We start from the raw sequence: 12,380 nt of genomic DNA on the forward strand, positions 1-12,380 counted from the left end.
TCTGGGAGTGCACAGGGGACCCATGGAGTACAACTAAGGCAGGGCTGTTAAGGACTGAATGTTTGTGTCCCTCCCCAACCCCAGATTCACATACTGAACTCCTAATCTCCAATGTGATGATGTTGGAGGTGGGGCCTTTGGGAGGTGATTAAGTCATGAAGACAGAGCCCTCAGGAATGGGATGAGTGCCCTGAAATTAGAGATAAGAAAGATGATCTCCCTCTCAGCCATGTGAGGACACGGTGAGAAGCCAGCCATCTAAAGCCAGACACCGGATCTGCTGGCACCTTGATCTTGGACTTTCCAGCCTCCAGAACTATGAGACATAAATGTCTGTTGTTTAAACTACCCAGTCTATGACATTTGTTATAGCAGCCCAAACTGACAGAGACACCACGGGCGCTGGTTCCCCAAGCTCCTCAGAGCCAGAGCCAGGGGAGCCAGGAACCACAGCAGAAGGAAGACTGGGTTGAACAAAGAAGTAGAGACAGAGTCTGACCAAAATATAGAATCAGAAGGATTTAACTGAAACTGGAACAAGGAGAAAAAGCAAAGCAAAACAATGAGGCCTGGTGAAAACAGGCTAGAGTTATGGGAACGATGGGAGGGAGGCTGTCTTTGGAAATTGGAGATTGAGGCCTGTGGTTGCCTCCTGCTGATATTAAAGGACCCCCTTTCCAAAGCACACAGGAAATAATGGTGACTCCGACATCAGAATGAGAAAAATGTTCAGCTAAAGATCCATTTCTGATGCTTTCTCCAGTTAAAAATTAAATTTGATATGTCTAAGAAAGTGAAAAGACGCTTCTAAATTAACTATCCCAGTGTTACAGGAAAAATGTGCAAGAAATAGTTATGAGCATTTGTCAATATAATAATGTATAGCAAATGTATAAATTTTTACAAACTGGATATTTTAAGCATAGAAAAAATGTTGTATAAGGAAAATGTTTTGTTCAATATAATGAGGCACGGGTTCTTCTACAAGATATCACTAATTTATTAGATTTTGTTTTATGATACTGGAAACTTCTATAGTAATAATACTATAGAGGCATGGCTTTTATAGGTATTTTTACCCTGGCAGCAAGAGAGTAAGAAATCTAATCTCTGTTTTCTGGCTTATGTAGGATCACTTTTCAGTAGTCCACTACTATAAATTCCAAATGATTTATCTAATCTGTTCAAGGGTAGGGGGAAAACAGAGAAAGAGACAGAGAGCAAGGAGGGGCAGGGGAAGCTAATTCTACTGTTAACAATGAATATGAGACATTGGTTGCTAAAAGCTTACTATGTTTATCATAACTTGCATTCTTCTTTTTCCTCTTGCAGAAACCTAACACTATCCTGGAACCTGATTACCAGCCCTTGGTCATGAAGAACATTTCCACCCTGCCCGTGAATGTGTTACTCTCAACAAGCGGACCCTTTTTTATCTGCGAGACTGATAAATCTCCCCTGCCATTAACTCCGGAGGTAAGTTGACAGAAGGCTGTCCTAACAAGCTCCTAGGAGAGTTGTGTGTGTGACAAAGGAAGAGAATAATGTCAGTATACTACCTAATTTCGGTCCAGACAAATAGAAAGAATTCAAGAAACGAAGAGGAAAGAATACAGAAACTTTTAAATGTCATAAACTCCAATGTCAAGCAACTGTTATTTAATGGTGTAAGAACTTTGGCTCATTATGATGACCCTTCATTCCTGCCCATTGGAATCTTTAGAAAACAGTGACTTCCCACTAACGATAATAGAGATCTTTTAATTCTACTTTCTCAAATCCAACCAAAGCTCCATATTCTAGGCAAGAGGGAAATAGCTAAAACCCAGTCCCTAGACCAGAGAGCCCATCTCCAGATCCTAAGAAATCTGAACTGCACTGAGGGAGGAGGCTGTGAGCTTACGGAGCCACCAGCCTGATGCAGGATGCAGTATTCTCTAAACATCACTACAAGATCACCCCTGCGATCCTTTGCTGCGCATGAGGATGCCAGTGGAAATGGCCGGGCCATGGGGCAGGTGGTACTGCAGAGCTGTAGGAAAGGAGTGAACGAGAAACCAAATCCACACACCATTGTGGTTAGCCTCCCAGTCTATGGAGACAGCTCATGAAGAAGTGGTATAAAGGAGGAAGGGAGGGCAGGCAGTGATAGTGAGATCTCAGAAGAGGGAGCCTGTGACTGAAGATTTGCTGTGAGCCTAACTCAGGGAGATGGATCTTGGGGGGAGAGAGGGGACAGAGCTGCTTAGTGAGAGGGTTGCAGACAGTTCCCAACTGGTGGCTGTAAACTGCACTACCACACTCCCCTCCCCCACAACTCTTTAGTGGGTTTCTTTCAAGCCTAAGCTGGGAAAAAACAGCGAAGATCTTTGAATAGAGAAATAAAAGGCAGAAGAGGCATAAGAAAAACGCCAGAAGAAAAACCTACTGCCAGGGAACCTACACAAGGAAGAAGACTGAAAGTATAAACTTTGTTCTCTACAGTCTCAAATAAATGATAGATGATATGGCCTGTCTTTAAAAAAAAAAAAACTTAAAGATGAGATACAAGTGTTCTAAGTGGAGACAAAGACTAAACTCACAGAGCAGAGGAGAACAAATAGATGACAAAATGAAAATTCAGACATGAACAGCTTTCTCAGTCTGGGTGGTAGATCAGACCCACTCTCTTGTTCCTCCTGAAACCTTAAGAAAAAGGTAGAAATGTTCTGAAGGAAAGAAGCCCAGAACAATAAAATAAAGGGGGAAGAGGATGCGTATAACCAAATAATGAGAGATTTAAACAAATTCTAGAAGATAGAATGAGGATGGAATGCGTTGACAAAAAGACACAAAAGCCTGCATTCTAGAAAATTCTCCAGTGAAACTGCAAAGATGTGAGAATCATTCAGCCTAAGTAGCCCAGTCTCAAAGGCAACAAGTGTGAGGAGAGGACTGGAAGTAGAGGAATTCCATGTGCACTAGACAACTGTCCCACCTGACCCCACACAAAACATAAGGGCAGCAGGCTTTTATCCCAAGACCTAAAGATAAATGCTCTTCCCGCAGAGAAATTGATCAAAATGTCAGGGGAAATTTAATGTTTCTAGTGTGAGTTTCAGCCCTTTAGGATAATTCCTGGTGTCTAGGGTATGTCCATCAACTGATCATCCCCTCTCTGCCCAAGGAAGCTGTTCTGTGGACCAGCCCTATGTTACAAATTGAGACATGGCAGCCTCTAGATTGTTAGGATGCCAGGTTGGGTCAGGAACTACTGCTTCTTGTAGTAACTCTTGTAGCATGGTCTGACCTTTCATATGATTTGCATGTGTAACTTTAATAAAAGCATACATAGAGTTTAAAAAAATAAAGAGCCCCTACAGATCAACAGGAAAAATACCAATAGCCCAATAGAAAAATAGGCAAAGGAAATGAACAGGGTTCACAGAAAGAAAAATAAAGCAGTTCTTAAACATATGAAAATGTGCTCAACTTTAATCACATTAGAAGAAATGCAAATTAAAATTACTATGAAACACATTTTTTTCCTATCAGATTGGCAAAGGGCAAAAATTAGATAGTGCTCTGTGTTGAGAGGGCATGTGGAAACAGGCATTCCCACAGTATTGTGGAAGGTTTACATCAGAAGGCAATACGGCTACAGCCATCAAAATTTTAAATGCCCATGCCCTTTGACTTACTTATTCTACTGCTAGGAATTTACCCTTAAGCTCTACAAGATAGCATATAGACAAGAATTTTCATTGCAACATTGATTACAAGAGCAAAAGATTGGGAGTCATTTTCCATCAATAGGAGATTGGTTAAATCATTGTTGACAGAATTTTATGATGGAATAAAATGCAGCTACAAGGCAACTCCATATGCACTGATGGGTGATCTCCCAGTGAAAAAAGCAAATTCCAGAACAAGAATGCACAGTATGCTATAATATATATAAAAAATTTACAAATACATATATGAACGTGATTTTATATTCATACAGTATCTTCACAAGCATAAGCAAGACACTTGTAACCTTGGTTACCTCAGGGGAGGGGTAAGAGGTTTAGATTTTTTAAAGTAAGGCCATACCTTGTCCTGGGACAGAACGTTATGGAATAGTCAACAGGGAGACATATCTTAGTGAAGTTCCTGGTCTTACTGATAACCAAAGAGTTCTATGGCCTCTAAGCAGAAAAGAAGGGACCCATCAAGGGAGGAGTTTAGACTAACCACAGACTTCTCCATGATAATACTTAATGCCAGATGACAATGGAGCGATGACTTCAGAGTTTTGAGAGAAAGAGCAACCCAGGTACTGTCCTTTGAGTGTAAAGACACAGGCACTCTCAGAATGTGAGGAATCAATGAACACAGCATTCAGACAACTTGGTGAAAAACCCATTTGCCAATGAAATACAGCCATTCAGGAGAAGAACCGAATAAGGCACTCAGCGATGAAAAACCCTATCAGGGAAAGACTGGTAGGAAGCACTGAGCCCATTCAGCTGTAGAACCGAGACTACACGACTTGGGTGGTTATGACTTGGGAACAAAATGTTTGAAAGCTTTACTTATAAAAAGTAACACTATAGGGGCGCCTGGGTGGCTCAGTCGTTAAGCGTCTGCCTTCGGCTCAGGTCATGATCCCAGGGTCCAGGGATCGAGTCCCGCATCAGGCTCCCTGCTCAGTGGGGGGCCTGCTTCTCCCTCTCCCACTCCCCCTGCTTGTGTTCCCTCTCTCACTGTGTCTGTCTCTGTCAAATAAATAAATAAAATCTTCAAAAAAAAAAAAAAGTAACACTACAGCCAATAAAAACTGGGAGATGCAGGGAGCATAAGTGTGTTGATATTTCCTCCCTTTTTACAGGTGGGCATCAGTAAGCTATTGTCTAAATTGGAACTACTTAAGACTTAACCATCTTTTTTCTTGATCATACAGGGATAATAATGGTAATTGGCATTTATATACCATACATACACCATGAGCCAGGCACTGCTCTGAACACATCACATAAATATTAACTCATTTCATCCTCTTAAAAAGAGGTAGGGACTGTTATTACCCCCATTTCACAGATGAAGAAACTGAGGTCTAGGAAGGCTAAGTGGCTTTGCTCAAACCCACAGACCTGGTAACTGTCAGAAGCCAGATTTGGACCAAGCAGTCTGGCTCCTGAGTCTTTGATTTTAGGATTAATATCTCTTGTGTAAGAATATTTTTTTCAGGTGGGTTTTTTTTTTGAGGAAAAACAAACATTTTAAAAAATAGATTAGTCTAATTTCACTTTTGTAAAAATTGTATTTATCCACCCATTCTGTCTGGACTAATGTTTAAAAAATATTAACTCTGAGAAATAATATGTGGTGATATTGTAGATGAGTTTCTCCTTTCTCCTCTTTGTGCTTTTACATATAATGCAGACTTCTGCAGATGTGTATCATTTCTACAAAACAACAAAGGGGCGGAAAGCGTTTAAGTCAATCTTCAAAGATACTGGAACAGTAGGCATTGCAATCGCAAGTGCTGGACATGGTGCCGTCCACAAGAATGCACTCTAAATTGTGCCCCAGCCACCTGCACAAGTGGCCGGCCGTGCTCTCAAATGGGATTAGCTGGCTGAAGAGTCACTGCCCTCCCTCTCATTTCTTGAGTCAGGTGATTGGCTTTAGACACCGAAGCCATCTAATCAAGTCACACTGAGGGGCACGCACAGTGAAATACCTGAACCCGAAAACTCCGTGGAGAGGCAGGAGCTCCGTAAAACACTCATTCCCGCCTCCAGCTGCCTTGGGGCACTGTCTGCAAAACCAGGAGGTGCCTTTTCTGCAGATTAACTGTGGGAATTGAGCAATTCCTGAAAAAGCCAACTGGTAGCCAGGCTTTGTATGGTAAAGTGTTCTAGTGGCCTCGGCATCAAGGAACACATGGGAATTTGAATCAAAGAGAGAAAAGGATAAACACAATCTACTGAACAAACTCTGTCAAGCTTCCGAGTGTCATTTTAAGTTGAATAGAAAATAGCAGAAAGTAGATAACACTGCACTTAAGAGTTAGAATTGCAGACATGAGTAAAGAAATTAAATTGCTTAATCCATCCCTTTCTGGGTCACCCGCTCCAGAGCCCCTCCCCCAGGGCTTTAAAAGCCTTTTAAAAATTTCTTAAGCAACGGATTTTTCCCACTTGTCTAGGAAGAGCATTTTACAATCTAATTTATTTTCAGTTAAGAGTATTTTATTTTATTCTATTTTTTAATTTTTAATTCTTTTTTTTAATTTTATTTATTTATTTGAGAGAGAGAATGAAAGAGAGAGAGAGAGAGCATGAGAGGGGGGAGTGTCAGAGGGAGAAGCAGACTCCCTGCTCAGCAGGGAACCTGATGTGGGACTCGATCCCGGGACTCCAGGATCATGACCTGAGCCGAAGGCAGTCGCTCAACCAACTGAGCCACCCAGGTGCCCAGTTAAGAGTATTTTAAATAGTTATTCATTGCAGACTTTCCCTTTTACAACTCCTCAATCCTTATAACTTCACAACTATTACCAAAATCCCTTCCTTCAAATGATTCCTGTCCAGATTTTCCTTGCTTTCATTTTCAACTAATAAAATGTATATAAAATATCTATAGTTACCAATACAGTGTAAAATCTATATAGATTTAGATATACTAGCTATTTAATTATGCATAGTGTGAATATATAATTACGGACCAGAGAAGTGTGGATATATATATATTTCATACTAATCTGTGTGTATATATATGTGTGTGCATCTGCATGTGTGTAGGTACATAAATACATATAAATCACTTCGGTTGTCCTGTTTGAGGGAGCAGGTTAGAAATGCATAGTACAAAGGTTAGTAATTCCCCCATTATCTTGTTTGTAGCCTATTAAACTGGAGATTGATGGAGAAAAAAACTTGCTGGTCAAATTTGACCCTTCCTACAGAAATGATTTGAACAACTGGGTGGCAGAAGAAATTCTAGCGATCAAGTACATGGAGCACCCTCAAGTAGATAGCCTGAACCTGCGTGGAGAAGTGAACTACCCCAACCTCAGCTTTGAGACCATGGAGCTGGATTTTGGCTGTATCCTGAATGATACCGAGGTGATCCGATACATAACAATGACCAACTGCAGCCCCTTGGTGGTGAAGTTCCGCTGGTTCTTCCTGGTGGACAACGAGGAAAATCAGATAAGGTACCACCTGCCCGGCAGTTCTTCAGAGCTCTTCTCTACTGGTCATTTTCCTCTCCTTTCGGCTTTGCACTAGGTTTCCTGAATTCTGTGTGCTCGTCTTTCACATTTCAGTTCCAACAACTGATTACTGACAGAAAGAACAAAGGGCCTCAAATCATGGTTCATCCTAGATTTTCAAATGGGAAAACCAGATGAAACATCTTTGAGTTGAGAGCCCCTATTACCCCCAGATTAGCAGCTCAGTATCCATAAGCCTGCTTTAATTTTGAATTGAGTGGTTGGATCATTAGAAATTCGTCACTAAAAAATGAAGTCTTTATAGCGTTTTCTTAAGCATTTCAAACCCAAGCACGAATCGAGGATTACAATACGTTGAGTATGTGCTGCACTGAGCTCCAGGCTCTGCATATTTCAGTGGGTTCGAGTCTACCCCATATATATACACACACATGTCCATGCAGACGTATATATCTGCACAAAGTAGTGGGAGGTGGTGAGTGCTGAAAGAGGAAAGCCGTTTTCACGATATTTGGATTTAGAAGTGTCTCTCTGTTCAATTAAAAGCTAAATCCAAACTTAATTTGGAAAACACTCCTTAAAAAAAACAATAAACACCCTGTTTCGGGCCTTAGGAACATTTTCTTGGGGAGTCCAAAGCCTCACTGGTGACCAGAACAAACGGGCTTCTGTATATCTCCCTCTTGGATGTTTGGCCAGCTCTGTGTTCAGCCCCTGAATGTCCAGTAGTCACTCTGAATAGGAAAGTCTCATGTTGTTTCCTTGGCTCGACAGTACTTCCTGTATGCAAGCCTCATCTTGTAGATGACAGCCAGCTTTTCCCTTCCCTTGCTTGTTACCATGGTAACCACGGCTTGCTCTCGATGTCTTTCAAAGACATCTAATGATGACCCAGCGTAGCCCTGAAGCCGGGCCGGGGCCCGAATGACAGAGCCTGCTCATTAGATGCCAAGGACTGTTTCGGTTTGGGATGAAATCAGCCAACCTGACCTAATGAACTTTGAATACCAGATTCTGTGAAGTTATTTTGATGTAACATAGCTACATGAGTTTATTCTATCCAGGAGCCAGGGACATGCTTTATTTTTCATTTTTGAGAGGCCATTTCCATAATTAAAATAATGGCATTTTGAAAATATACTTGGCCAATACTGGAAATGATGCACTTAATTTTTCATGGTTTAAGCATCTTTTTAACCATTTTCCCCATCTTAAGGATCTTCCTATATCTCAATATCAAACCTCTGCTTATAATTCATTTGTTCACTCATTCACTCATTCACTCAGAGAGTCATTCAGAAAACATTGGATAAGTGACTCTTATGCATCAGACAATGTGTGAGGCGTCAGGGATATAAAAGTGAATAAGACTTTATCCCTGGCCTGAGGCTTTGGGGGAAGCAGAGGGAACATGTGATAACACCAGGCTCTGAGGAAGGACAGAGCAGGGATGACAGCTCAGAAGAATCCAAGAAGACTGCCCTGAGAAGCACAGTTCAGTGTCTCCGGTGGAGCAACAAGGAAACACTCTACCTAACAGGAATAGCATGTTTATGTTAGTTAGGATTCATGGATTGCATTCTGTCACAAGTGACAGGAAACCTGACCCCAAACAAAAACGAAAAGGAAAAGACATTCACTGGCTCCTACAACTCGAAAGTCCAGATTCACTCTGGCTTCCGGCCCAGCTTAAAGTGAGGCTCAAACAGTGTCACCAGAGCCAGGGGCCCCATCTTTCAGCTCTGCTCTCTCTTGTGTGTTAGCCAGGTTTTCAGGTCAGCTTTTCTTCCATGGTCCCCACATGGCTGCCGGCACTCCTGGGGCCGCATCCTTGCAGATCTGAGTTCCCAGAAAGGAACATTAGGCCTTGTCCCAGAACTCTCTGGAAATTCACTCTGATCAGACCAATTCAGTCACATTGCCTGTCCCCTCCCCAAGTCAGTGGCTCAGTGGAGGGCAAAGTACTGATCAGCGTTGTCTGGGCCACCTGCCCCACACCAAGGGCTGCCGTGGTGACCTCAGAACCCCGTGGACTGAATGGGGTGGGAGTCGGGCAGATCTCCCGACAAAAGCTGACATATGGGAGAATGAAGCCTGGAAGGGCGAGGATGCATCTACCAGTGTCCACAGAGGGCCCGTCAGCGTGGCTAGAGCACAGACTTCACTGGCCGGGGAGAAGCCAGGGAGAAGTCTAGGGTGTAGCTTGGCAGTCATATGTGAGAGGCCTGGTGCCTGAGATAAGGAGTTTAAAAGACTCTTGGAAGCAGTGGGGAGATTTGTAAACCAGAGGCAACAAAGTCTGCTTTCTTTTTTCTTCAGAAAGATAACTCAGCCTCATTCAACATGGCTACCCAACCCCTCCTTCCAAAACACCTGCCTTTCTTGCTTTGAATAACACTGCACTCTCCTGCTTTCCTGCTCATCCCCTCAACCTTCCACGCCTTCTCAGCCCTGGGCCAGGAACAGGTGCACTGTTTGTGGGATGCAGGGCTTCCTCCTAGGCCCCTGCTCTTCTTGTAATGGCAGCTAATGCCTGTCACTGAGGCTTCTGACTGTCTCCACCTAGACCCTCTGCTGAGTCCCAAGGCCTTCTCCTTCTTGACATCTCCTCTTGGATGTTTCCCAGGTGAATCATGTCCAACATGGCCCGTGCCAAACTCGGGCTCTTCCCAGGCCCCCTCCCTGCCTCTCCTCCAGAGCCACCTGTCCCCAAGAATCACAGTGTTGTCCTGAGAGGCATCTAGATTCCTTCCCATCCCTGACCTCACTCAGCAAACCCATCACCAAGTGCTACCTATTCTGCCTTCTAAAACCTCCTCATTCCCATTTCCATGGTGATTACCCTAATTCAAGTCACCATCCTCTCTTGTCTGGACCATTTTAATGCCCCCAGCCGGGCTCCATCATCCATCCAGGTAACCAAGTGATGAACAGGTCACTGCCCTGGTTTTCAGCCTTCAGTGAGGACCCATGCTTCTCAGGATGAAGTACAAAATACCTACTGTGCTCAGTAAAGCTCAGCATGGGCTGTCCCTGTGTTTCTCCCCAGTTTCTTCTCACTTCACGGCCCCCACCATGCCGGCCCCTTTCCCGTCCAGTGTCGTTCCTGTCTAAGCCTGCACTCTCTGCTGGAAGCTCTTCCCACGCCCCACCTCACCAGCCCCTGCTCCCTTGTCAAGTCTCAGCCCCAGTGTGCTTCCCCGGGAAGCTGTCTGGAGACCCTTCCCTACCTGGCCTCCCCTGTTGTGGGCCCTGGTAGCCCATCTCCTTCGGGATACATCACACTTGTAATTATGGCTCAGTGTCCAACGTCCCGGCTGGCTCTTCATCCCCTTGAGGCCAGGGAGCTCATCCGTCCTGTCACCTCTGGATCCCAGAGCCCAGCACAGAGTAGGTCCTCAAAAGGCATTTTCTAATTTGTAACTCCTCCCCCCGCCCTGGGTATTTGTGGTGAGGGAGAATCATTTCATCACTGATTAAAGATTCTTTTCTGTTGGCTTCTTGGCACCTATCAAATGGAAAGGTTCAAGGTATAAATGTCACCTTGATTAGAAAAAAAATGCCACTTGCCTTTCAGACAGGCTTTCTCTGCAGATAGTCAGAAAAACATAAACCACTCATTGGCTAAAGGTCACTTTTATCAGGTATACCAACACTAACCTTTCTTTTCCAATTAGAATTTTCCTAAGTCTTACCGTTAGTAAAAGAAAGAGGCTGTTCTTTTTCTTTTATTAGGGCTGGCTGGATATGAGGATGTCCAGCTACTCTCACCATCTCTCCCTGTCCTAGCACACATACATCTGCTGTGTGTGCACACGTGTGTACACACGCATGTGTGCATGGATGTGATTTTGTAGGCATTTCTGGGCCATTTAAAGCATCTCTCTTGTTTAAGCTTTTTATTTTTTTTTCCGAATTGGCCCTCATATCACATAAAAGAACAAAGACAGAAGCAAAATGGACAAGCATGCTAAGAAAGCACTCCCTAAGAGGAAAGCCGGTCGTTGTCTTAGACACCTGCTTATCCACGTGAGTTCATGTACATGACTGGGTTCGGGACTGACTTTGGGAGCTGACAGGCCAGGCCGTGCGTACATACACATGTCATGAGGAAGCCGGGGTGAAAGATAAGGTGCAGGTATGTCTGCTGGCAAGAGCCAGCGCCGTAGGAACGTGTCCCTTCTTGGGTCTGTCTCTTTGGCGTGACTGCTCAGCTGGTCGAGAAAATGATGCTTCACGGCATCTGTGTGGAAGAGACACACAGGCAGCCCACACGTGAAGCAGCCTTTAACCCCTAGGAGGTGAGAAAGATGTTAGCTCGGCTGGCATCTTTGCCCCAGCTCAGGGCCGCGTGATGCTAGAACTTAGAGCACGTGGCCAAGTGGTCTCCAAGGACAGCGTGGCCTTTTTAAAAAAATTTATTATTTTTTTATTTAAATTCAATTAATTAACATATAGCGTATTATTAGTTTCAGAGGTGGAGTTCAGTGATTCACCAGTCTTATACCCCGTGCTCATTATATCACATGCCCTCCTTAATGCATCACCCAGCCACCCCATCCCTCCACTCTCCTCCCCTCCAGCAACCCTCAGTTGGTTTCCTAGAGTTAAGGGTCTCTTATGGTTTGTCTCCCTCTCTGGTTTCGTCTTGTTTTATTTTTCCCTCCCTTCCCCTATGGTCCTCTGTTTTGTTTCTTAAATTCCACATATCAGTGAAATCATATGTTCATTGTCTTTCTCTGGTTGACTTACTTCACTTAGCATAATACACTCTAGTTCCATCCTCGTCATTGCAAATGGCAAGATTTCATTTTTGATGGCTGAGTAGTATTCCATTGTGTATATATACCACCTCTTCTTTATCCATTCATCTGTCAATGGACATCTCAGCTCTTTCCACAGTTTGGCTATTGTGGATCTTACTGCTATAAACATTGGGGTGCAGGTGTCCCTTTGAATGATTATATTTGTATCTTTGTGGTAAATGCCTAGTAGTGTGATTGCTGGGTCATTGGGTGGCTCTGTTTTCAACTTTTTTAGGAACTTCCATTCTGTTTTCCAGAGTGGCTGCACCAGTTTGCATTCCCACCAACATTGTAAGAGGGTTCCCCTTTCTCCAGTGTGGCCTTTTGGTTCCAAATCAGATTATAGATAAATCAAGCACAGGGGCCTGAGG

At 43.6% G+C, this 12,380-nt stretch overlaps 1 protein-coding gene across 3 annotated transcripts in view; it reads left to right on the plus strand.

Moving 5' to 3' along the window:
* The window catches only part of HYDIN (HYDIN axonemal central pair apparatus protein), a 312,800-nt gene that overhangs the window by 155,920 nt on the left and 144,500 nt on the right, over positions 1-12,380 (plus strand). For all 3 annotated transcript variants that reach the window (XM_088027478.1, XM_028090615.2, XM_088027479.1), the window contains exons 21-22: positions 1,333-1,476; positions 6,873-7,186. In XM_088027478.1, coding sequence (XP_087883604.1) covers positions 1,333-1,476; positions 6,873-7,186 — 458 coding nt within the window. The remainder of the gene's footprint in view (positions 1-1,332; positions 1,477-6,872; positions 7,187-12,380) is intronic.

This window comes from Eumetopias jubatus, unplaced genomic scaffold, assembly GCF_037043125.1.
Source record: "Eumetopias jubatus isolate StellerSeaLion01/CBP00866 unplaced genomic scaffold, mEumJub1_p1.0 scaffold_10, whole genome shotgun sequence".
In the NCBI taxonomy this organism is placed as follows: Eukaryota; Metazoa; Chordata; class Mammalia; order Carnivora; family Otariidae; genus Eumetopias; species Eumetopias jubatus.